The sequence below is a fragment of the Phodopus roborovskii genome, unplaced genomic scaffold (assembly GCF_943737965.1).
Source record: "Phodopus roborovskii unplaced genomic scaffold, PHOROB, whole genome shotgun sequence".
Taxonomy (NCBI): Eukaryota; Metazoa; Chordata; class Mammalia; order Rodentia; family Cricetidae; genus Phodopus; species Phodopus roborovskii.
In genome coordinates, this window is record NW_026126407.1 from 47,924,398 (window position 1) to 47,947,284 (window position 22,887).

Below are 22,887 nucleotides of genomic sequence, written 5' to 3' on the forward strand. Positions count from 1 at the left end.
ATTGACCTGGCTCCTTGAGGTCAGGCCATTCCATACAGTTTGGTTTTTTTCAGTGGTATCTGACCTCAAGCTAGGTATGGGCCCCTCTAGAGAAGTTCCTCCCCAGCTGCTGTTAGTCACATCTTGGGAAGGGTACCTTTGTCTCAGTAGGACTTGGGAAATGGCAGTTCTGTTTTCCTCCTTCCATTTCCTGTGGGAAGAGGGGTGGGTGGACTTAGATTGCTGAAACTCTCATATAGTCAACTCATAGTATGAGAGGCAGGTTTGTAGTGTGTTAACGCTGTGTGGTGTGCTCAATATTGCCCCTGCTGGAGAGTTCATGATCTTAGTCCCGCTAGGATATTTGAGTCAGATGGAGACAGCCCAAAGCTGAGCTTCCAGTAATTGGTCTCTAAGGGATGTGGCAAGGAAAGGCCCTGTAGCAAATCCTGCTTAACCTGACTGGGGTAGCTATCAGTGACTACTGCTCCTTGAGTGACTGACATTCTGCTGTACAAGTTTGGAGTTGAAAAACTCAGAGCTGCCTCCATTTAGCCCCAGGTGCCCCTAGGGCCGAGTTTGCTGATGGACTGACTTCCAGAATGCTTAGCCCTCTAGTGAGTTGTGTGGCTCTTCACAACCCTTCCTCCAACCAAAGCTTAGACCTGTGTGTGGAGACTTAGCCTTTTTGGCTTTTGAATGATTTCAGAGTAATGCCTGTGACTGGCCTGGATTTAAACAATTGTTAAAATGTCAGTTCTGCCCCAGCCATGTTCTCAGGGGATGGACAGGATGGCATATGTGGGATGGGCCAATTTAACTCACAGCAGGTCCCCTCCCTGGTGCTCTCCTGTTGGGTGGCAAATGCACTTCCCACCTGTAAGTCATGGCCTTGCTAATAATCTGTAAAGTCTTCGGAGCCATATTCCTAGCCCTCCCTAGGATTTGTGACTACTCCTATCCAGGGCCTAGACATGCCAGTGGATAATCTCCATCCATATAACTCACAGGGAATCCTCCTGGTGTATGACATCACCAACCGTTGGTCCTTTGATGGCATTGACCGGTGGATCAAGGAAATTGATGAGGTAAGCATGGGTTTGTGCCTATCTAGGAGAGACTGTAGGACCAAGGTATAATTGGAGCATGTCTGGTTGTGCTGCCCACTGTAGCCTTTTCCTACCCTGGGAGTGTTGTTCAGCAATAAACAACTGGACTCTGCAGTTTACCTGGTTCTGACCTGGTTTTGGACTTGCTTCACTGCAGAATGCAGACACTAGGAGCTCTGCCTGTGGCCAAGGGGTGGGGGTGGCATGTGATTGTACCTCTGCTGAATTCTGAACCCCTCCTAAGCACGCACCTGGTGTTCCCCGGATCCTGGTTGGGAACCGGCTGCATCTGGCCTTCAAGCGGCAAGTCCCAACGGAGCAGGCCCGAGCCTATGCGGAGAAGAACTGCATGACCTTCTTTGAAGTCAGCCCCCTGTGCAACTTCAATGTCATTGAGTCCTTCACTGAGCTGTCTCGTATCGTGCTTATGCGGCATGGCATGGAGAAGATCTGGAGGCCCAATCGAGGTGAGACTGAGACTTAGTTCATCTAGGATGCTAGCTAGCGGAGTCATGGGGGCTGATGATGGAGCTGTAGGCATCAGTAGTAGATTCAGAGTATAGGTAGTCTCTTAGGAGTTGCAGTTGGCTAGGCGGTGGTGGCAACATGCTTTTAATCCCAGCACTCTAGAGGCAGAGGCAGGCAGATCTCTGTGAGTTCAAGACCAGCCTGGTGTACAAGCTGCACAGAGAAAAGAGAAACCCTGTCTCAAAAAAAAAAAAAAAAAAAAAAAAAAAAAAAGCTATAGTCACATGGACTGCCTGCCCAGACCTAGAGCAAGTGATCTCTTCTTTTGCCATGCTTTGAGAACAGAGCTCTGCGCAGTCACCTTTACTGCTAGTGGTCACAGAAGCAGTATGTGCAATTCAGCAATGTCCATCACTGTCCATCATCCTAATGATGGCCTTATTCTTGAAGTACTTTCTAGTAGGGCCACTGCTAGGCACAAAGATGATCATAATGTCATCCTAAAATGAAGCCACAAAGGAGAATAGGGTAACTAAATCCTTCTCCTGAGCCAAAAGACTTCTGCCAAATATAGCCATGCAAGACTGAGTTAACCTCCAACCAGAGCAATAGCAAGGCTGCATTCCAAAGTTTGTCTTTCTCCTTACCCACCCTCAGTCTCGATAGAGCAGCTCAACAGACTGGCCTCTCCCGGCAGCACTTTGTAGTGTTTTCTTCTCTAAGAAGGCAGGAGACAGGAGCCACCCAGTGGACAGATAGAGGGGCTTCCAGGAGCCCTGAGCTGGTTAAGCCACCAGGAGTTTTAAGACTCAGCCAGGCTATATAGATAGTCTGAGGACCATGTACCTCTTAATAGGTCCCCTCACAAAACCTCATTACCTTTCTCTTCCTCCTCATTTTTACCCTCTCCTCACAGTTTTCAGCCTGCAAGACCTCTGCTGCCGTGCCATTGTCTCCTGTACCCCTGTGCACCTCATTGACAAGCTCCCATTACCTGTCACCATCAAGAGCCACCTCAAGTCCTTTTCCATGGCCAACGGCATGAACGCTGTCATGATGCACGGCCGCTCCTACTCCCTGGCAAGTGGGGCCGGGGGCAGTGGCAGCAAGGGCAACAGCCTTAAGAGGTCCAAGTCCATTCGCCCCCCTCAGAGCCCACCTCAGAACTGCTCTCGGAGCAACTGCAAGATCTCCTAGCGGGACCTGTGGGTTCTGCCTGTTCAGACTCGGGGCTTATGCTGGAGCACTTGTCGCCAGGCACTAGGCCCTGCTGTGTGCAGGAAGACTTGGCTACACAACCCTGCCTGGGTCTCTCCAGGCTTTCCTCCACATCTGAGCTAGTGGAGGGAAGGAGCATGCAGGAGAAAACATGCTCCACAGACCAGGCAGCAGGGCTGCTGGTGCTACGGGGACCAGGTCTGAACCAATTCTGGACTCCAGGCTGGGAGTGAGCCTGGCTCCCCTTATTTATACAGAGAACATTTTACCTGTTTTGTACATTTTTAAAGGGCTGTCAGGGAAGCCTGGATGCCCCTCATAGCCACATCAGCCATTGGGCAAGCTCAGGATGTCAGGGAAGGAGGGATGAAGCAGTGATGGAGGGTTTCAGTGTTGAAGCCAGGTGACCTTTGGATTTATAAATACCCTTCCTGGGTGTTGATGTTGCTCAGAGTCCAGTGGGGAACAGATGGGGCCAGGGTATACTCCAGATGCTTCTGGCAGCAGTCTTTGGTGGCTTCAGCTCCTGTTTCTGACAACGGTGGTCCGTATGCTGGACATAGGTAAGATTTCTGCTCCTGAGGCCTAGGAGAAAAATTAGTTGCACCTGGGAACCCCACTTGTATCCCTCCCCATTGTGCCCTGGCACTTTGGGTGATGTTTACTATATACTCAGCATCTCCAGGTTGAGGAAGAGCTTTCGGTAGACTCAAGTGCTTGATGGCCTCCAGTGGTCTCTGAGCATTGGGCACAGGGCCTAGGACCCCAGTATCCAGCAGCTTGTACTCATCATCCTTGACTGTGTTTCATAGCTGCTCCTTCTGCCTATAAGTTCATGTCACTGGAACCTCTTTAACCCATTTCTTAGTGACACTCTCTGGAACAGCAGCCCCAACCATAGGGGTAGACATCAAGCCCCTCCCTAGGGACCCACTAGATGGAGCAACTTCTGAAGCCATGGACTGTTCCTCCACAATGCTCCTCCTATCCCAATCTGCTCTAGTCAGCCTTTTCCCCTGTGGGGATGTTGTCCCCAGTGGATGTCCTGTGTGACTGCTTCCCTGTCTTTGCCTGGTGACACAGCCCTCAGGCACGCTGGTGCTTAACTCTACCTCCTGCCCTCAGGGCTTTGGCCATAGCAGGAGCCATGACCCCTTACTGGGGTCCTTCTTAGTGCACATTTCCTAAGACCATCTTGCCATGGATGTTACTAGGGTACTGGTAGACACAGTGCCAGCCTGCTGTTCTGGAAGATTAGGTTAATGCCTGTAGGGACAGGACTGTGGTTGTGGGAACTGCCTGATAAGCAGCAGCCCCTGGGACCTGGCCCAGAGGCTGGATACAATCAAGCATCACCTTTCCCCACCAGTCCTGTTGCTGTTGATAGAGACCTTTTCTCTGGAATCGCAAATAGAATGGTGTAGACTTTGAGGACCTGGATTGGCCTGCGTGCACACCATCAACACTACCCTTGCTGCTGTGGACTCCACCATTCCTGGGTTCTTTGTTCTTACTTCTTTGTACAGTAAATGTACTTCAGCAGTGAACTCGTCTTTCTTTGTGAACATCAGTCTAACTTGATTGGGCTGTGGTTTGTTGGGGGTGGTGAGGGGTGTCTGGAAGTGTGCTCTGCCATAGGAGCCACCGCTTTGTGCCTGCCAGAATGATCCCAGGCTTTGTTAACTGTCCCCTGCAGCTGACCTTGGTGACCTGCAGCTATCCATCCACTGGGTTCACATTCCCAGCTGCAAAGTATCCAGGCCTGGTTACAGGTCACACTGTTTCATGGGGTCTGATTCTGGCCAGGCTAGCATCAGGCAGCCGTACTATTCACAGAGCCTTTGCTCATAGCCCATAGCAGACCATCTCACATAGTTTACCAGTTTCAAGACCATCTGCAAGTGGGACCTGGAGTTGGTATCTTTTGAAGGAAAACATCTAGCAGTTATGGGGTTCTGCAGGGCCCTGCTCAGCTAGGTTTGTGTCTGATACACTGGAAGGCAAAGCTGAGTGGGACAGTACAGTTCACTTTAAACATGGCCTCTGGCTTAAGTACCACCTGCACTTTTCCTCAGGAGCATCCCTGCCCCCTTATCACCAGGAGTCAGAGCTCACCCACAGCTCTTTTGTAAGGCAGCAGACACTGGCGCCTGGTAGTCATCTCTTGATCTTCTGGCCAGACCAGGCTCTTATTACCCTGCCTCCTGGGTCAGAAGGTCAGACAAAGGGTCGCACAGACTTTTTCCTTCCTGCCTCTGAGAAAACCACTCCCTGGGGACCTCTGGAGCCACAGAAAGGGTTTGGAATGGAAGATTCCAGGCAGGCCCTTTGTCTTGCCACCAGCTTTGATCTCCCTGCCCTCCCCCACGGTGGAGCCTCTAGTTCAGTTAAAGAATGGATGCTAGCCCTCATGATGGGTTGTTGGGGCAAGGTATTAATATACTTAGATCCCTGAGCAACATCTATCTAGGATGCTTGCTCTTGGCCATCCCTTGAGGCAACCACATACCTAGCCCTATGTGTGGTGGGTTCTCTGTGCCCTTGTTTATACTGTTATACTGTGTACCGCAGTCACTGCCATAAGACTATCTTTGGTCAGTGCACATAGATCGTCAGTTTCCACCCAGGCAAGGTAGCATTTTTTTTGTTTGTTTGATTTTTGTTTTTTGGAGACAAGATTTCTCTGTAGCTTTGGAGTCTGCCCTGTAACTCACTCCGTAGACCGGGCTAGCCTTGAACTCACAGAGATACACCTGCCTCTGCCTCAAGAGTGCTGGGATTAAAGGCATGCACCACCACCACCTAGCTAAGGTAGACATTTTATTTTGTACTGCCTTGCCTATTTGAGGGAGCTGAGTGACATAGCAACTTGGCTATGGGAGGGTACATCCTGGTGAATTGTGCCCTCACCTGGTAAAATGGCCAAAGCCTGACAGGGTTTTTTGTTGTTTTTTGTCTTTGTGTTTTTAGAGACAATGTCTCCTTATGTAACGAGGCTGTCTATGTAGCTCTGGGCTGGCCTCAATCTGGATTCTCCTGCCACCACCTCCTCCTCAGCGCTGAGATTACAGGTGTGTACTTCCATGCCAGGTATCCTAGCAGGGTTTTTGTTCTGTGCCAAAACCTGTTGGCAAGTGTGACACTTGAAGGTCCTGAAAGAACAGGACCTCTACCACTTGCCAGGTGAAGATGTGTCTTACCTATACTTATGATAGGTACCATCCTTGGTAGCCTTTGGAGAAAACCTAGGCTAGTAGTCAGCTAGGGCTGGAGACTGGCTGAGGACAAAAGCAGAAACCTACCAGCCCTGCCCCTCCTCCCTAAGTAGATAGTGGGAGGGTCTTTAAGGAGACTTTGATCCTTGTTGGGCTTCAGCTTATGGGGGGGGGCTCGGATTACAGCATCCCCCTCCCTGATTTAGCCGGCCCTTCTCCGCCCCTTGGTGACCCTAGTGGTCAGTTGCTCTGAGCTTCAGGGCCTCTAGCCCCTCCCCAGCCTTTCCTCTTCCATTCCCAGTCCTATGCTGACCAGAGCCTGGGAGCCACCCACATTGGTTGGGAGGGGGTCAGCTAGTACTTTGTGGAGAGGTTCTGAGAGACCCTAGAATACCTAGTCACATTGCCAGAAAGAAGCATCAGCTGTGGGCTCCAGCTTTTAGGGGGTGGGGGCCCAGAGAGTCACAGAACAGGGTCCTTCGTGGCAGGGGTAGCAATCTTAGTCCCAGGACCCTATAAGGTGGATGCCTGTAGGGAGTCCTGGCTCCAAGAGTGGCTGGTGGCCACACACTCCTACCCCCTGGCCCTGTGGTCCCCATGCCTGCCCCACAGCCACTCCTGCCTCTGCTCTTTGTCTTCGGGCTCATCCATCTGACCTCGGAGACCAACCTGCTGCCAGAGCCTGGAAGCCACCCTGGCATGTGCCCCAACCAGCTCAGCCCCCACCTGTGGGTGGACGCCCAGAGCACCTGTGAGCGTGAGTGCGCCAGGGACCAGGTGAGCACTGGCATCTCATGGGATCCTGGGCCCCATCCCAGCTCTTTCCTCAGTGGGGGGTGTAGACCCCAACCCTAGGAGCCCGCTTTCTACAAGGTTTCTCCATACTTACCTGGATTTGAGGCCATGACCTGTACAAGTGGTCAAGGATACCTCCCCCCTCCAGCCACCTTTATGCCCTCACCTGTCTGAAGAGTAAAAACATCTCCAATCCCTGGACTGACCCATCCTCACCAGCTCTGTCTCTAACTTGCCTGAGCACCACTTTAAGTCATGTGGATCCAGGCCTCTGACCTACCCCTGCAGATGGTACTGCCCTGCCCTGCCCTTCCTGTGGTCCTTTTTTTATATCCCAGACTGGGAAGGGGACAAAGAGCTCCCTGAGTGGCAGAGCAGCTGCTTGCATACTCCTCCATCTGCACAATGGGGGGTGCTAATAAGGCCTGCTTTTTATGGGGGGGGGGTGAATAAGGTGACACAGTGTGGCCTTGCTCATACTGGGAAGCAAGCTTTGGGAGAGGCAGCCATTTCTCCCAGGGTAGAGAGCAGGGTAGTGCATGGGCAAGACTGGGAAGGGGTCAGGGCTCCACTAAACTGCCCCTGTCCCTCAGGACTGTGCAGCATCTGAGAAGTGTTGCACCAATGTATGTGGGCTGCAGAGCTGCGTGGCAGCCCGCTTCCCCAGTGGTGGCCCAGCTGTACCTGAGACAGCAGCCTCCTGTGAAGGCTTCCAGTGCCCACAACAAGGCTCTGACTGTGACATCTGGGACGGGCAGCCAGTTTGCCGCTGCCGTGACCGCTGTGAGAAAGAACCCAGCTTCACTTGTGCTTCTGACGGCCTCACCTATTACAACCGCTGCTACATGGATGCGGAGGCCTGCCTGCGGGGCCTCCACCTGCATGTTGTTCCCTGCAAGCACATTCTCAGCTGGCCACCCAGCAGCCCAGGACCACCTGAGACCACTGCTCGACCAACCCCTGGGGCTGCTCCCATGCCACCTGCCCTGTACAGCAGTCCCTCACCACAGGCAGTACATGTTGGGGGAACAGCCAGCCTCCACTGTGATGTTAGTGGGCGTCCGCCACCTGCTGTGACCTGGGAGAAGCAGAGTCATCAGCGGGAGAACCTGATCATGCGCCCTGACCAAATGTATGGCAATGTGGTTGTCACCAGTATTGGGCAGCTCGTGCTCTACAATGCCCAGCTGGATGATGCAGGCCTATATACCTGCACTGCACGAAATGCTGCTGGCCTGCTACGGGCTGACTTCCCCCTCTCTGTTTTGCAGCGGGCAAATACTCAGGACAGGGACCCAGGTGTCCAGGCCCTGGCTGAGTGCCAGCCTGACACACATGTTTGTGTTGGGCCCCCCACCCCTCATCATGTCCTTTGGCGCTTTGACCCACAGCGAGGCAGCTGCATGACCTTCCCAGCCCTCAAATGTGATGGGGCTGCCCGGGGCTTTGAGACCTATGAGGCATGCCAACAGGCCTGTGCCCGTGGTCCTGGGGATGCCTGTGCACTACCTGCAGTTCAGGGCCCCTGCCAGGGTTGGGAGCCACGCTGGGCCTACAGCCCACTGCTGCAACAGTGCCACCCCTTTATATACAGTGGCTGTGAAGGCAATAGCAATAACTTTGAGAGTCGGGAGAGCTGTGAAGATGCTTGCCCTGTACCGCGCACACCACCCTGTCGTGCCTGCCGCCTCAAGAGCAAGCTGGCTTTGAGCTTGTGCCGAAGTGATTTTGCCATTGTGGGTCGACTCACAGAGGTACTGGAGGAGCCTGAGGCTGCCAGTGGCATTGCTCGCGTGGCCTTAGATGATGTGCTCAAAGACGACAAGATGGGCCTCAAGTTCTTGGGTACCAAATACCTGGAAGTGACATTGAGTGGCATGGACTGGGCCTGCCCATGCCCCAATGTGACAGCTGGTGATGGGCCACTGGTCATCATGGGTGAGGTTCGTGAAGGTGTGGCCATGTTGGATGCCAACAGCTATGTCCGTGCTGCCAGTGAGAAGCGAGTCAAGAAGATTGCAGAGCTGCTTGAGAAGAAGGCTTGTGAACTGCTCAACCGTTTCCAAGACTAGCTTTATCCATAATTCCCACTCCTGCCCTCCTTCCTGTGGGATTCATAATAAATGTCTGCACCTGTGGGATTCATAGCCTCTGGTTCCCTTCTAACTGCAGCCCCCATCACCTGTCTGTTCAGTTGGAGCCCTGTGAGTAGATGGAGCTCCAGTTTCTGTTTGAGGTGACCAAGCAGCACCAAGTCCCTCTTGGGGGCCCTCCTACAGACCTCCAGGAAACAGGGAAGCTCAATCCTGTTTCAGCCACCTCCCACACCCTCAGACCAAGCCCCTCTTACCCTCCTCCAGGATCCCCAGCCAGCAGTGTGATATAGATGCCCCACAGTGGGCTGGAAAGTCTTTATTTCAAGGCCCACTGGACCCAGGTTCTCTGCAGCCCTGTGGCCACCAGACTAGGAGGGGTTAATTTATCGAAAGAAGTGATTCAGTGAGGGAGGGGCTGAAATCTAGTTTGTACTATGGCAGAACCCTTGACAAAGATGTAGGCACATGGGAGGCAGGGAATAGTCTATTCTTTCCGGAAAATCAGGCACTTGTTGTTGGCTGGCATGTCCACCTGGAAAAATGCATTACTGGAGTGGCCCTTAGTCACAAGGAGATTACCCACCCCAACACCGCCCTACCTACCATCCTCTCCAGGACCAAGCCACTGGCCTGGCCTAGTTTCTCCAGGAGAGCTGTGTCACGAAGACCCCACTCTGGGTTCCTGCATTCAAAGAGGGAGGGCAGAACTGAGGGCAGCATCCAGGCCACCTGCCCTCTGAGCCAAACCTCCTCTCACCCAGGTCTGACCTGAATCTGAGGGTCAAGTCAAAGTCCACGTTGCTCTGGGGAGAGATCTTCCCATTGACTGCAAAGGGCTGTGTGAACAAGGAGACACGGCGCACAGGCCCAAGGTCAGTCGTTCCCATGGGACTGATTTGCAGTCTGGGATTCAGAATGTGCAAAGAACACCCTCTTTCTGCTCCCAAGAAAGAAAAGGGCAAGAACCCAGCCTCAGGGCAACGAGAGACTGGAAAACACCTAAGGCTGCTAGGGACCTCTTAAAAGGTAGGGTGAGTCACTCACCCCATAGGTGATCAGCACAGCTTTGGTCTTAAGCAGCTGTCCTGCTGCTTTGAAGAGTCCCTGAAGAGAGGGAGGCAGGGTAAGCTGGGCGCTTGAGACTCAGGCCTTCCTGCCTGTAATATGAAAGCTATGCTCCACAGTGGTCCTCACCTCAGTACAGTTCAGGGGGCTGATGTGGATCATATTGATGCAGAGCAACAGGTCCAGCGATTGCGGCGGTATCCCGCCCCATTGCTTCCACTCCCAGGTGACGTCCAAGTACAGCGGGGCCTTCACATTGGACAACCCTTGGGTGGTGGCGGCAATGCTGTGGAGGGCAGCGCATGAGCGAGGAACCCCCCCCCCAATGACCCAGTGACTCGGGGGCTAAGTCCTTAGGAACATTCAGTGGGTAGCTTTGTCGGCCCTGCAGCTGGTCGCCTCCACTTTCTCAGTCCACCACCCAGACCTTGTCCCGCCCTGTCTTCCCTTCCGCCAGCCCCGCCGCTCGCTCAGTCCCAAGCCGGCGCAAGCTGGAGACACCGCGCCGCCGCACCTGTCCAGGCAGCGCTGGTCCACGTCTGAAGGCTGCCACTCGGCGTGAGGGAAAGCATGCGCAAAGTGCGCGGCATGCTGGCCGGAGCCCGAGGCCACCTCGAGCACGCGAACGCCGCGCCGGGCAGGATCCATATACTGGCGGAGCACGCACAGGATGGGCTCCTTGTTTCGCTCAGCAGCCGCAGCCACCATCATCGTAGCGGTGCTGCCAGCCCAGCTAAGAATGTGCGCGGCGCATGACGGGAGATGTAGTCCAGCTTCTGTGCAGGGCACTACGGGAGTTGTGGTCGTACCGATCAGTTCAGGCTCCTGCTACAGGGTAACGGCCGGTGCGGACCCACTAAGGAGTTGAGGGGTCTCCAGCATGGTCCAGCGGCTGGGCTTTGGCTGTAGGTATCGAGGATCTTGCGAAGGCCTGTGGTTTACTGGAGTTTCTAAGCTCCAGCACCTTGTCAGCACCAGTGTTTTCAGCGTGTCTGTCACACTAAAAGTTTGTTACGTTTGTGCCACACCTTTTTATGGAAAACGTTAAGATCAACAGAAAAAGAGACATCTGCGCCGCCCGGGAATCGAACCCGGGTCGCAAGAATGGGAATCTTGCATGATACCACTACACCAGCGGCGCTGTTGAGCGACGGGATAGTCCACATGATATACGAAGGGTGACGTACACTGGCCAATGCAAAGCATTGCGCATGCGTCTTTTCTATTGCGCTACAGTTTTCAGTTGGCAAAGGTTTGCAGGACATCATAGCCCACCAAATTCCAAACAAAGTGCTGCTGGCGTCCGAAGGAAAGGAGAAAAGGTGGGGAACGCGAGGTTTATAGACAGCCGGGATTTTGTTCTGCTCCGTGGAAACCATAGCAGTCGCGAGCCCTTGGAAGCTAAGAGGCAGTGGTCAGGCTTTGAGGGCGTGGTCGTAAATCGTGGCTACACAGTGGAGCTTTGAGGTCCTAGTCGCAGGACTCCAAGTCTGGGACAGACTGCTGGAGCTCAGATGAGCTTTGGGTGACGCTGAGACAGCTGGCACCAGCTCGAGGTCCATGGATAGATAACACGAAGCGGTCAATGACAAGTGAAATGTAATGCTAGAATAGACAAGGGTAATTTACTGGTGATCAACTGGCTCGCGCGCGGGTTTTGGGGGCATCCATGTCACAGAGTGTCTGGATTTTAAGAAATGCCCCAGGTGTTCATTGGCAGTTGTCAGTAGCTAGTTCAAAGTTTACATGGGCTACTCTTGCTTGGGGCTGCTGTTGAGATGTCGGTTTAAAGTGTGTCCAGTCAACAGGGGTGGCTGGGGGTGTGAATGTGGATATGGTTGAATAATCTGGAAAGAGGTCTCAGTCATTTACTAAAACTATACAAGCCCCCCCCCCCAAATAAAATAATAAAACCTTCACTTTTTTTTTTTTTTTTTTTGCAAAGATTGACCCCAGGTGTAAATAAAATAGTATCAGATCCAGAAGTCACACAAATATTAGTTAAATCCTTGGCTTCTGAAAATACTAATTCAGAGGCTGGGCATTGGTGGTGCGCGCCTTTAATCCCAGCACTCAGGAGGCGAGGCCAGCCTGATCTACAGAGGCCAGTGCCGGGACTGGTTTAAAAACAATACAGGGAAACTCAAGTCTCCCAAAAGAAAAAAGAAAGAAAGGAAGGAAGAAAGAAAGAAAAAAAATGCTAATTTAGAATGCTCTTTTTGTTCGTGTTTTTTGTTTTGTTTGTTTGTTTGTTGATTTTTTGAGAAGACAGGGTTTCTGTAGACCAGGCTGGCCTTGAACTCACAGAGATCCACCTGCCTCTGCCTTGGCAAGCAAAGTCAATTCAAAAGGGATTATAGGTAAGGCGTTCCTAGAAACAATGTTTCTTTAGAGATAATTCAAAAAGAAGACACCAGCCTTCTGGAGTATGCAGAAGGCGTGGCAAAGGTCAGCATTGGGTTAATGAATGCATATCAACAAGGGACAAACAAGGTTCCCCTTGGTGGGAACCACCTTAGGGACCTCTCAATTTCAAGTCTGCTGTTTCAGGTCAGCATCTGTAATTACACATTTATTAGAAACTTTGTCACAGAATGGTGGTGGTAGGCACCTTTTGGAAATTGTTTCCTGTTTATTCAAGTAATAATTTATCCTCTGATGAGGTTAAAGACTAAATAGTTGTAGTTGTGTGTGTGTGGTTTTTTTTTTTTTTTTTTTTTTTTTTTGTTTTGTTTTGTTTTGTTTTTTTCCAGTAAGGGTTTCTCTGTGTAGCTCTGTAGACCTGGCTGGCCTTGAACTCAAGAAATCTGCCTGCCTTTGCCTCCCAAGTGCGGGAATTAAAGGCATGTGCCACCACCTAGATAGTTATAGTTTTACAGTTTTTTTTTTTTTTGTTACTAAATTCAGAAAATAAGCTCACAAAAGAGATGTAAAGTTTGTAAAGGTTGAGAGACATAAAAGCTTAAGTTGTTTATCTAAAAAATGTTTTAAGGTCTAAAAAATAATTTTAGGTTGGTAATACAAGTTTTAATAGAAAGTGATTTAGGTACAAAACTTTGTACTCATCCCTAAGTCCTAGAAAGCCTGGCCATGTTCAATGTTGGCCATGGTCTGGACCCTGTAAGAAGGACTTTCCTTAGGTAGACATGGGGAGCAGAGTTGTTGAGGCTGGATTCCTTTTAAGATCAGAAGTGTCAGCTCTTTTTGGCTGATTTTGGCTTTTCCAAATGAGTTTATCTTCATTACCAAATTATCAGGGCCCTTGAGAGCACCAGGTCCTGGAGTTTGTGTTTGTTAGGAACATAAAATACTCTGGTCCTCCCACACTCCCCTAGCCTTGGCCTTTGTCCTGGCTCCCCTCTTGGGGTATGGCTTAGAGCAGGGCTTGGGCAACACTTGAGTGAGTGTCCAGTTCCACTACATTTCTCCACTACCAGTGGCTTGTCTCAGCACACCCTGAACTGAGCAGGACTCTGCTTCTTTGGTTGGCCTAGTCCATCTCTCTTATGGCTCTGGCTGTGATCTTCCATAACCTCCCCCTCAGACATCAGCCACTGGTACCCCACCAAGGCTCCATCCTCAGGTGGCAGTAGTCTACTGCACCTAGGAAGACTTCACTAGTGAGACCAAACCTCAACAAGCTGTCTGCCCCTCCAGCATGTCCTGCCATCTCCTCAGCTTCCTGATCCTTAGGGACCACTAGATTTCTTCATCCCATCCTCATCTGCCTATGCCCCACCCCCAAAACAAGCCTGCCTCAGAGCCCTCCCCCCTTTTTTTCCTGAGAGCTCTCTAAGGGCTTCTGCACCCAACCTTGGACTTCTGGTGCAGCTGTTTTAACTAGATATCTCTTCCTCTAGTTAGGGCCCACATTTAAGCAAAGACTGGGTTTTTCCACTGATGATGTTGTTTGAAGCTGGGCTTTAGTCTTTAGGTAGTAGTAGTCGGGGTTTCAAGTTCTTTGTAGGGGACCTGTCTCCAGAGAGTTCCTGTCAGTGTTATGTATGGTGTGTATACACCCCATACCAGGGCTTTGTACCTCCCTTACTGTGTGTGCTTCGTTTTGGTCCAACTGATCCTCCCTGTCCCTGCCCTCAGTATGGCTGTCATTCCAGGGAAACCTGCAAAAGCCAGCATGAGCCCCCAGTACCTTATCCTGCCTCCCTACCATGAATGAGTGATTAATAGCAGCATGCTCAAGGCCACCAGATTCAGGCTACAGTGGCCTTGGAAGGACTGGCAGTTTGGTGGCTAGTGGGGGCAGGTCAGGCATTTTGGAAGTAGGAATGAACAAATTTAGCCAGGAAGTGGCCCTTTCTTTCCACACATGCCCAGGCCTTGACTCCCTGGGCAGGGACAGGGCTTAGGGTGTGGGTTGGGGTGGGGAGGAGAGGCAACCTCTTCTCACATCCCCACTCAGCCTTTGAAGCCACAGGCCTGGTACTCAATCCTGAGGATTGAAACATTCCCTTCTGGATGGAGGAGGGGAAGCTCTTAAGACTCAAGAAGCAAGCGAAATTTGAGAATTGAGAAGCTTGGGGAAAGCCTCCTCCGCAAAGACTATACAGTCAGGAGCCAACTGCTGCTGGAAAGGAGACTCTGAAGTAGCCCTGAGAAGGAACAAGTCCAGTGACCCAGTTTTCAGGAGCTGTCACCCACACTGTGGTGGCTTTCCCAGAGGGCTCTGCTCTTATATGCTCAGTAAGTGACCTCAAGAAAGTCACTGGCTCACCAGCTGGGCTTGGGCGGAATTCTTTCTTTGGGCTATCGTCGGTGTCCTATCTTGGCTGCATAGTCACTTCTCACTGCCTCCCTAGTGCTTGTCACACACTCAACTGAGTCTTCCCAGGGCTGGAGAAGGGAAGGCCTTTTGTTCTCCAGCCTTACTCTGGATAATGTAAGGCCAAAGTGCCCAGCACAGCAGCTTGGCCATCTTTGGTGTAAGTCCTCTGGAGTTCCACTGGCAAGCCACATAGGTATTTTGGGCTATCTATCCGGGGATTAAGGGGGATCAGCTACCCACCTCACCCCTTCCTACTGTGCTTCTTGCTTGAGTGGCCCGAGACTTGACAAAAAGACCTGCCTCCCCCAGTCCCTGGTGCCAGCAAACTGATCCTTTTCAAATGTGGCAACAGTGTTCTTCAGGCCAGGTGGCAGTAGCGCATGAAGACACATTTCAAACCCTCATATGATAGTTCTCAGCTCAGCATTCATTTCATATGAGTCATTAAGGACAGCTGGAGGGATAGGGCTGCTTCCACCCATGCTGGGAGATTCCCTTCCATCATCATATACTAGGAAACCCTATGGCTCTCCCCACAGACCTGATGGGGCCCTGGTTTTTAGCTTCCCCAGTAGCTGGGCAAAGGGGCCACCTCCAGGAAGGCTCAGGACATAACCTTGAGGGGAATGTTAGTACATTAGGGTTGGGTACCTCCCTGAGTTTTATACCCTCTGGTCTTCCTCTGGGTTTTGGGCTTTCAGGCTCCCTGCGGGTCAGCTTTGATATTCTTCACTGGGGAAAGTCAAAAGTCATGGAACTTCATTCTACATAAACACACCTTTTTCATTTATTTATTTATTTATTTATTTTCTTCTTTAGGCTTTTAGAGGCAGAGTTTTTCTGTGTAGCTTTGGAGCCTGTCCTGGAACTAGCTCTTGTACACCAGGCTGGTCTCAAACTCAGATCTGCCTGCCTCTGCTGGGATTAAAGGCCTGTGCCACCACCGCCTGGCCACCTTTTTACTTTTAGATCACTCATTCTAAGCAGACCCAAGACAAAGATGATCCCCATCAACCCAGGCTTGTCCAAGCACTTGGCTGAGAGGCTTCAAATATGAGCGAAAATACTGTTGATTTCAGAGTTTGCACAGGGTCTCTAGCTCAGAGAACTACCCCAGCACACAGAAGTCCCTCCCCCACTCGAATAGCCTCCCTCCCCAGAAATATCAGACAGACAGACAGACAGACACACACACACACACACACACACACACACACACACACACACACACACGCACGCGCGCTTCAACCTGAAGTTGGCTTACAGTCTGGCATACAGTCTGGCTTACAGACTGGAATACAGTCTGGTGTACCCCGCCTCTGGCTCAAATCTAGTGTCTTGGCCAATTTTCTAAAGGATTGTAAAGGCTACCAAGTGGGCGCGGTTCCTTTAAGGGCAGGGGGCGTGTGTGGGTCGCTCCGCCCATCTCTGGCTGTCCTCCATCCTTAAAGGGGCCGGGCTCCAGGGACCGCAGAGTGAAGCTAGTGGAGGCTACCTGATCTAGCCGCTGCCAGGGGCAGGCGGTACGGCGCACCATGTACACCATCACCAAGGGGCCCAGCAAGCTGGTCGCGCAGCGCCGCACAGGTGCGCAGGGCGGGCGGGCAGGCGGGACGTCCTGACCGCTGGCCCGCGGCGGCTGACGCGCCCTCCGCCCGGCCCGCAGGTCCCACACAGCAGCAGGTAGAGAGCAGACTCGGCGAGCTCCTGAAATGCCGGCAGCCCGCGCCGCCGACCGCTCTTCCCGCGCACGAGCAGCCCTCGGCACACTCTCAGGGACCCTGGCCCCTGGCAAGGTGAGCGGGGCCGCCCGGCAGGAGGGTGACCTTGGAGAAGGTTGGTGAGGACCACGCGTCCTGGCGGGCAGGGGGCGGGGCGCAGGCGGCTCGCGCGCTTAGGCTGGCTGGCTCCTTCTGGGCCCAGCTGTCGTGCGTGGACCCTGGTTGCCACGTGGGGCCTTGGGGGCTTCCTACCTGTCAAGGGCCGCAGATACCCAAGAGCGAGGGACCTGGCGACCTTGGGCCGCTAACTTGGACCCCTTGGGAAGCAGTCGAGGTCAAAGTTGGGGAAAGTTGCCCAAGGCGCTGGCCCTCAAGGTCTTCAGGCCCTGTCCTTGCAGTAAAAGCGCACGTGTTCCCCTCTGGCCTTATCAGGTCCCTGCCCTTCACTGACACCCTGGGGCACTGGAGCCCTCCTCCCCAGCCAGTGTCAGGGCCAACTGTCAGACCCAACAGTTTTCCGACTTTCCGAACCAGCAGTGTGCCCAGGGCCCCAGGGAAGCTCAGCCATGGCTTATTTGGATTTCAGCTACTGTGACCTGGAAGTGATCCCACTCCTTCAAGGCTGAACCTTCTACTTCTTTGGCTCAATTTACTGTTTCCTGTGACAACAGACTTTGCTCCTGATCTCTGCAGGCATGGGCTCAAGACTCTGGTATAGGTGGCATGTGATCAGCTAAGGGCCCTAGGCTCTCAGTAGGAGCACAAATTGAGGATAATCTGTGAGGAGGCCAAGAGTTAGACTAGCCTCAGCTGGAGAGTTGGTGGCAGAGTCTACCCCTCTAATCTCTCAGCTACTGGGCTTCAGATGCCATAGGTGGGAGACACCTGTGTGGGCTGTGTTTGGTACTGTCTGGCAGAGTTGTGGGCTTCCTGCTAGAGAGGCATGTTGGCAACTCCGCTCCATTCTGGATGTTGAGTTCTTGTCCAAAGGTCTGTCATGCCGACAGGATGAGCAGGGCCTAGGGGGCTTCCTGATGATAGCAGTTTGTCTCTGGGAGGTGTGCAGGTGTGTAACCACAAAGTGGTCACCCAGACAGGGAACCTGGAGCTGGAGTAGCCTTGATGACCAGCTCATCTCTTACCTGGGAGACCACCATTTTAAGTCCTCATTGTTGGGGGACAGCAAGGACAGGTTTATGGCAATATTGGGGGTGGTATCCAGGAGGAGGACAAGGTAATGACATTCTCCAGAACTCTATAAGCTGCAAGGGATGGACACCACCCTGGCTATTTATTCCAAACAGGAAGTTAAACTGATATAGAGGCTTCAAGTCACCCATCAACAGCCAGTTAAAGCACCTGAAGCCTGAGGGACATTGACTTCCAGTACTTCTGGGCTCTGGGAGCTGAAGAGACAGGGCAAGATGTTCTCCCTGCTTCCTATGGGGCTGGTGGGGAGTTGCTCCTTCCTGGTCCCTGGACTGGTAACTTCCTGCTCCTGTAGGGCTCCCACAAATACATCTACATCTCTCTAACCCTGTATCTTCTCAAGGCCACCCTTTAAAGTCACCTATGTCCACCATCTTCCCTGTCTTGTTTTTCCTGGAGCTTTTCTCAACTACCATGTCTCTATGACCAGCTCTAGGAGGGAACATGGGAGGCACTGGTCATCCTCCTGTTCTCATTTGGCAAAACCTTTCAACCCACTAAATAGTTGTGTATAGGTTCTGCCGGTGATGGTCAGGTGGTACCTCTGACATTCTTTTTCCTGGCAAGAGACAGAAGGAGAGACTCAAGATGAGATCATGTGCCCCCCAGAAGCAGATAGAGGAATGTTCAGGGACCACTAGGCAGAATAAAAGTGGGCCAGAGTCAAAGTTGTGAGCATTCTGGGGACAGAACACTGCTAAATCTTGAAATCGATCCCCTTCATTGTGTGACACAGGCAGGAAGTTTCTCTTCCCAGGCTGAAAAATGGGGGTAGGAGAGTACATGAGAGGAGGTCTGTGGGCACTATGGCCTGGCACTACAGTCACTGCCTCCAGGAGCGGGTACAGGTGCACTCTGGGACTGGTGCCCTTTCCCCTACAGAGCCTTGTCTTACATAACCATGGCCTCCAAGCAGGGCTGGGGCAGGGCTTAGCTTTGGGTTTGTAGGCCTTGCCCTCTGGGGCAGGGCCACCACCTTGATCCATTACTATTCACAGCCCCTGGCTGGGATTTCCTTCTTTTAAGAATCAGGTAGGTGTGGTAGTACACACCTCCCTGCATCCTGGTACTTAGGAAGATTTCTGTGAGTCTACACCCTGCTTCAACAAAACAAAAACATACATGCAAAAAGAATCAGTGTCCAGCCCTCAAGCTTTTATCAGTTAAACCCTTTTGGGGTGTAGGTGCTTGCAAGCAAAGGGGGATTTTCATTACAAATATGCCTTTGTGCCCTCTGGTTCACCAAAACCTCAGGTGCCCAATGGGTCTGGGAGAAGTCCTGCCTCCTTGTGGTCCCCACCTGCACATCTAAGATTTTTTGTAGCCACCAGAACCTGCCAGCTCTGGGGCTGGCAGGACCCTGTGCCCCTTAAGACCCTCCTCTTTATTTTAGTGCCCCTCTCACCTGAGGAGGAACCCAGAGCGGCGTGGGCCACCTGAGCCCAGGAAGGCGAGCAGGCCTACCGGGACCGCGAGTGCCTGGCGGAGTGGCAGGTGCAGCCCAGGACTCCGGCTCCCACCTCCTACTGTAGGTGCGGCCCTATTCCCTCTGTGGCCCCACTCCAGGCTTCATGAGCACAGGGCTTGGCCAGTTGCTACCAGCCAGCCAACTGGGATGACACATTCCTGCCCTGCCCTGGGCCTGCTTGGCTGGCAGGGGCTCAGCCACCCCTCACCCCTGAATATAGAATGCAGCACAGGGCCGTGGGGTGGGGGGCATCTCACTCAAGTTTTCCCTTTTTTCTTGCCTTGAGGATTGGGCCCTCCCCAGCATTCTGTGCTCATTTTTTGGGGGGCCTGGCGGCAGCCAGGGAAAAAAAAAACAAACCCTGATCCATCCTTGTTTGGTTTGTTTTCCAATAGTGGGGGTGTCATTGAGGTGACTGGGTCTGTGGGGCATCTCTAGAAGGAAGGGATGTCTGTGCCCAGTGGGTGGGGGTGGGCTAGAGTTCTGATCAGGCAGAGGTTAAAATCAGGCTACTGGAAGCCTGCCTGGCTGGGAGTGCAGAAGTGGAGTACTCTGTGGTACCCTGCCAAAGGTCTGGTTAGAGAGCTGGGGCTCTTTCTGACTTGCAGTCACTCAACCTTCCCTGGCCCAGGGGCTACAGGTGTGAGCTGAGCTGGAGAAAGCTCAGGGTCTGCATCAGAGAGGCCTTGTCCCATAGCAGCTAAGGGCAGCTGCTCAGTGGTTAGGAACGATCTACTTTGGGTCTGTGCCTGTGCAGGTGCAGTGCGTACATACTAAGGCTGCTCTTGAACCCTTCATAATAGCTCTTGGATCTGGCTGTGCCAACTGTATCTCTCTCCTACCTCTCACAGTCCAGGGCCAAGGCTTGTGTTCAATCGAGTGAATGGCAGGCGGCCCCTCACCACACCCACATCCCTCGAGGGAACCCAAGAGACCTACACATTGGCCCACGAGGAGAACGTCCGATTTGTGTCCGAAGGTAGTAAGGGACCAGGGGGTGTGACTCAGGCCACAGAATATCAGTAGTGTGGACCTGGCTCCGTCCTGTCCTTCCGCACTATAGCCTGACTCTTAGCAGCCCAAGGGCTAGACTGTTCTTTGGCTTTCTGCCTGGTCATTTCCATTCCTTGAGCTGGGCTGGAGTCCAAGGTGGCTACCAGATTCTGGGGTGGGAGGGATACCAGGGCCTGGTTCATTCTAACTGTCCTTCCCTACAGCCTGGCAGCAGGTAGAGCGACAACTGGATGGCGGCCCTGCCGATGAGAGTGGCCCACGGCCTGTGCAGTATGTGGAGAGCACTCCTGATCCCCGGCTACAGAGTGAGTCTCCCCGTGCCCCGCATCCCTAAAGAGTCCTCTGACCTTGACCTCTCCACAAGATTCTAGCCCTAGGGTCTTGGAAAGGAAAGTTTTGGCCCAGACTCCCCCATTTTCCATTGAGAGCTATACTTGGAGTCCAGGTTAGAAGCTGTGGTCAGCTGAAGGGCAGAGGTGCTATCCTTGGAAAGCATCATCACTGCCCAGCATCTATTCTACCCACAGACTTTGTACCTATTGACCTGGATGAGTGGTGGGCACAACAGTTCCTGGCTAAAATCACCAACTGTTCCTAACCCTGTCCAGGAAGGAACACTGCCATAGTGGACCCTTTGCCCGAAGAGGACCATGGTGCGCTGGTCCACCTTGTGGCCTGGCTGGGTACCGGCCACACCTGAAGTGCCAACATTTGGACTTTTGTACCTGTTGTTCCCTTGGCTTGGCTGTCCCAAGCTGCCAGAGCCAGAGGCCAAACCTGTCTAACCTCAATCCTGCTCACTGTGCCCAGGGACCAGCCCCTGGGGCTGGCAGGGAGGAGCCCAGGCTAATAAAGTTGAGAAACTGCCTTTTAGAGTGTCGATGACTGGGGAAACCTGGGGATGTGTGTTGGGTCCACGTGTCCACCTCTATTTCTCAGACTCTAGACTCCCCCATCCCTTTGTGATACTCAGAATTGAACTCAGGACCTCATGCATACAAGGCAAAAGTTCTACTACTGGCCTACATCCCTAGTCTTCTGTTCACCACTATTACTTGCTCCTCTTTTTTGAAGCAAGAGTCTCAATATTTAATCATGGCTGACCTGAAATTTTCTGTGTAGACCAGGCTGGCCTTGAACTCACAGAGATTGCTTGCCTCTGCCTCCCTAGTGCTGGGACTAAAGGCATGTGCCACCAATGTCCAACGTCAGCCTAGAACTTTTGATCCTCCTGCCTCCCCAGTGGGTTGCAGCATCCCCTTGTAACCACATCTTCTCTACTCTTGGAGTAAATAGCAGGAGTTAAAGCTTTGTCCAGATCTCCTTTGTTTTTATTTTTGAGATAAATGGCTGGCCTGAAACTCACAGAGTGCTGGGATTAAAGGCATGCCCTGTCATGCTGGGTTTAATTAGGGTGATGAGGCCCTTGACCAGCTCACTGTGGAAGTATGCAGAACCAAGCTCTTCCATTTTACTCTACTACCTCTTCTTGGCAATTGACACCAAAGTCAGACCCCAAGAGTGGGGTGATGCTGGCAAGGGATGCAAGGGTGCATTTATTTTCTCTGCTATTAAAGAAATAAAAAGTGCCGGTGGTGGTGCATGGCTTTAATCCCAATGCTTGGGAGGCAGAGGCAGGTAGATCTCTGTGAGTTTGAGGCCAGCCTGGTCTACAGATCTACAGAACAAATTCCAAGACAGGCTCTGAAGCTACAGAGAAACCAAGTCTCAATAAAACAAAAACAAAACAAAACAAAAAACAAGTGACCAGGCAGGATTTGAGTTTGAAGCCAGCCTGGTCCCAGGAAGTAAGTTCCAGGACAGCCAGGACTTCATAGAGAGACCCTGTCTTAAATGGACACCAACAATCTCAAGGACAAAGAACAGACTCAAACAAGGGTTTGAGAATTTACTGGTCTTTAAAAGAAAAACCCCAGGGCAGGAAAGCTGTAAATCTAATCTGCTTGGAAGGAAGAAGGAAAAACAAAAGCCTTGCTGTTGCAGATGAGGCAGATAAGGAGGTCAGGCACCTAGCTGCAAGCATCTCTGGAGGGAGGTGGCCCAGGCCTTTAATCCTTGAATTCTATAGGCTGACACTGAGTTCAAAACCAGCCCAGTCTATATAACAAGTTCTAGAACAACCAAGGCTACATAGATTCTGTCTCAAATAAAAAAGGTGAAAAAGAACAAGGAACCCAATACATTACTTGCTTTTTAGAAACATACTTAATCCCTGGCCAGTGTCTGAAAAAAAAAAAAAAAAAAAAAAAAAGTCATTCCATCACCCCCTACAGTGAGGCCTCAGACTGGCAGACCCAGCCTAAACTTCCAATGACTTTGTTGGGAGGGACTGCAGTAGGAAACAGGAATTCTAAAAAAAAAAAAAAAGTGCACTTTATTGTAAGGTGAACCCTAACTACTAGGGATGGTTCCCTAGCCAGGTCCTTGACATGATTAACCGGGGCATGTCTCTACTTAGAGGCAGCGTCCAGTCTTTACCCAGGGACTGAACGGGAATGGGATCCTAGCCCTGGACTGCAGGTACTGCCTCCTCACTCAAGCTTGTAGGCCTGGCTGGGGGATATTAGGAAAAGATGTCTCAAGCGTCTTTGGGTATATGGTGAACCTGTGCTGACTGTGGTTGTTTGGGAACCTAGCCCCAGCGGGCACTGGTAACTTGTTTTCCTGAGGCAGAGACCCAGAGTAACTGGGAGCTGATCAGGCGCTTCCACAGGGTTGGAAAGCAT

The 22,887-nt window shown here is 52.1% G+C and overlaps 4 protein-coding genes and 1 non-coding gene across 8 annotated transcripts in view; 3 read left to right on the plus strand and 2 right to left on the minus strand.

The window, feature by feature from the left end:
• Rab40c (RAB40C, member RAS oncogene family) overlaps positions 1-4,321 on the plus strand; it is a 35,020-nt gene extending 30,699 nt beyond the window's left edge. The window contains exons 5-7 of the mRNA XM_051181064.1: positions 990-1,067; positions 1,333-1,555; positions 2,473-4,321. Of these exons, the coding sequence (XP_051037021.1) occupies positions 990-1,067; positions 1,333-1,555; positions 2,473-2,753 (582 nt within the window). The 3' untranslated portion in view covers positions 2,754-4,321. The remainder of the gene's footprint in view (positions 1-989; positions 1,068-1,332; positions 1,556-2,472) is intronic.
• Positions 4,322-6,049: 1,728 nt separating this feature from the next.
• On the plus strand, positions 6,050-8,954 carry Wfikkn1 (WAP, follistatin/kazal, immunoglobulin, kunitz and netrin domain containing 1). Its single transcript, XM_051181065.1, has 2 exons — positions 6,050-6,766; positions 7,378-8,954. Exons 1-2 carry the CDS (start codon positions 6,587-6,589, stop codon positions 8,854-8,856), a joined length of 1,659 nt encoding a protein of 552 aa, XP_051037022.1. The 5' UTR covers positions 6,050-6,586; the 3' UTR covers positions 8,857-8,954.
• Positions 8,955-9,348: 394 nt separating this feature from the next.
• Positions 9,349-10,757, minus strand: Mettl26 (methyltransferase like 26). The gene is made up of 6 exons (XM_051181066.1): positions 10,460-10,757; positions 10,075-10,231; positions 9,925-9,984; positions 9,649-9,716; positions 9,484-9,562; positions 9,349-9,412 (listed from the first exon to the last, which is right to left on the minus strand). Exons 1-6 carry the CDS (start codon positions 10,654-10,656, stop codon positions 9,365-9,367), a joined length of 609 nt encoding a protein of 202 aa, XP_051037023.1. The 5' UTR covers positions 10,657-10,757; the 3' UTR covers positions 9,349-9,364.
• Positions 10,758-11,015: 258 nt separating this feature from the next.
• On the minus strand, positions 11,016-11,086 carry Trnag-ccc (transfer RNA glycine (anticodon CCC)). The gene has a single exon. It is a non-coding gene; the product is annotated as a tRNA-Gly (tRNA).
• Positions 11,087-16,159: 5,073 nt separating this feature from the next.
• Mcrip2 (MAPK regulated corepressor interacting protein 2) lies at positions 16,160-21,008 on the plus strand. Of its 4 annotated transcripts, none has more exons than XM_051181068.1 (5): positions 16,160-16,315; positions 16,395-16,524; positions 19,978-20,105; positions 20,344-20,445; positions 20,749-21,008. In XM_051181068.1, the coding sequence occupies exons 1-5, from the start codon at positions 16,264-16,266 to the stop codon at positions 20,838-20,840; spliced, it is 504 nt and encodes a 167-aa protein (XP_051037025.1). In that variant the 5' UTR covers positions 16,160-16,263; the 3' UTR covers positions 20,841-21,008. The 4 variants fall into 4 exon arrangements, with proteins under 4 accessions (XP_051037025.1, XP_051037026.1, XP_051037028.1 ...); XM_051181069.1 differs by having other exon boundaries at positions 16,161-16,315; positions 20,668-21,008; XM_051181070.1 differs by lacking the exon at positions 19,978-20,105 and adding an exon at positions 19,052-19,190 and having other exon boundaries at positions 16,305-16,315.
• The last annotated feature ends 1,879 nt before the right edge of the window (positions 21,009-22,887 follow it).

Bases quoted from the DNA above. Each gene is read 5' to 3' on its own strand.
- Wfikkn1 (XM_051181065.1), top strand. From the start codon at position 6,587: ATGCCTGCCCCACAGCCACTCCTGCCTCTGCTCTTTGTCTTCGGGCTC. The intron at 6,767-7,377 runs GTGAGCACTGGC...CCTGTCCCTCAG, and splicing joins GTGAGTGCGCCAGGGACCAG to GACTGTGCAGCATCTGAGAA.
- Mettl26 (XM_051181066.1), bottom strand. From the start codon at position 10,656: ATGATGGTGGCTGCGGCTGCTGAGCGAAACAAGGAGCCCATCCTGTGC. The intron at 9,985-10,074 runs GTGAGGACCACT...CCCTCTCTTCAG, and splicing joins GCCCCCTGAACTGTACTGAG to GGACTCTTCAAAGCAGCAGG. The intron at 9,717-9,924 runs GTGAGTGACTCA...TTGTTCACACAG, and splicing joins CTGTGCTGATCACCTATGGG to CCCTTTGCAGTCAATGGGAA.
- Mcrip2 (XM_051181068.1), top strand. From the start codon at position 16,264: ATGTACACCATCACCAAGGGGCCCAGCAAGCTGGTCGCGCAGCGCCGC. The intron at 16,525-19,977 runs GTGAGCGGGGCC...TACCTCTCACAG, and splicing joins GGACCCTGGCCCCTGGCAAG to TCCAGGGCCAAGGCTTGTGT. The intron at 20,446-20,748 runs GTGAGTCTCCCC...AACCCTGTCCAG, and splicing joins TCCTGATCCCCGGCTACAGA to GAAGGAACACTGCCATAGTG.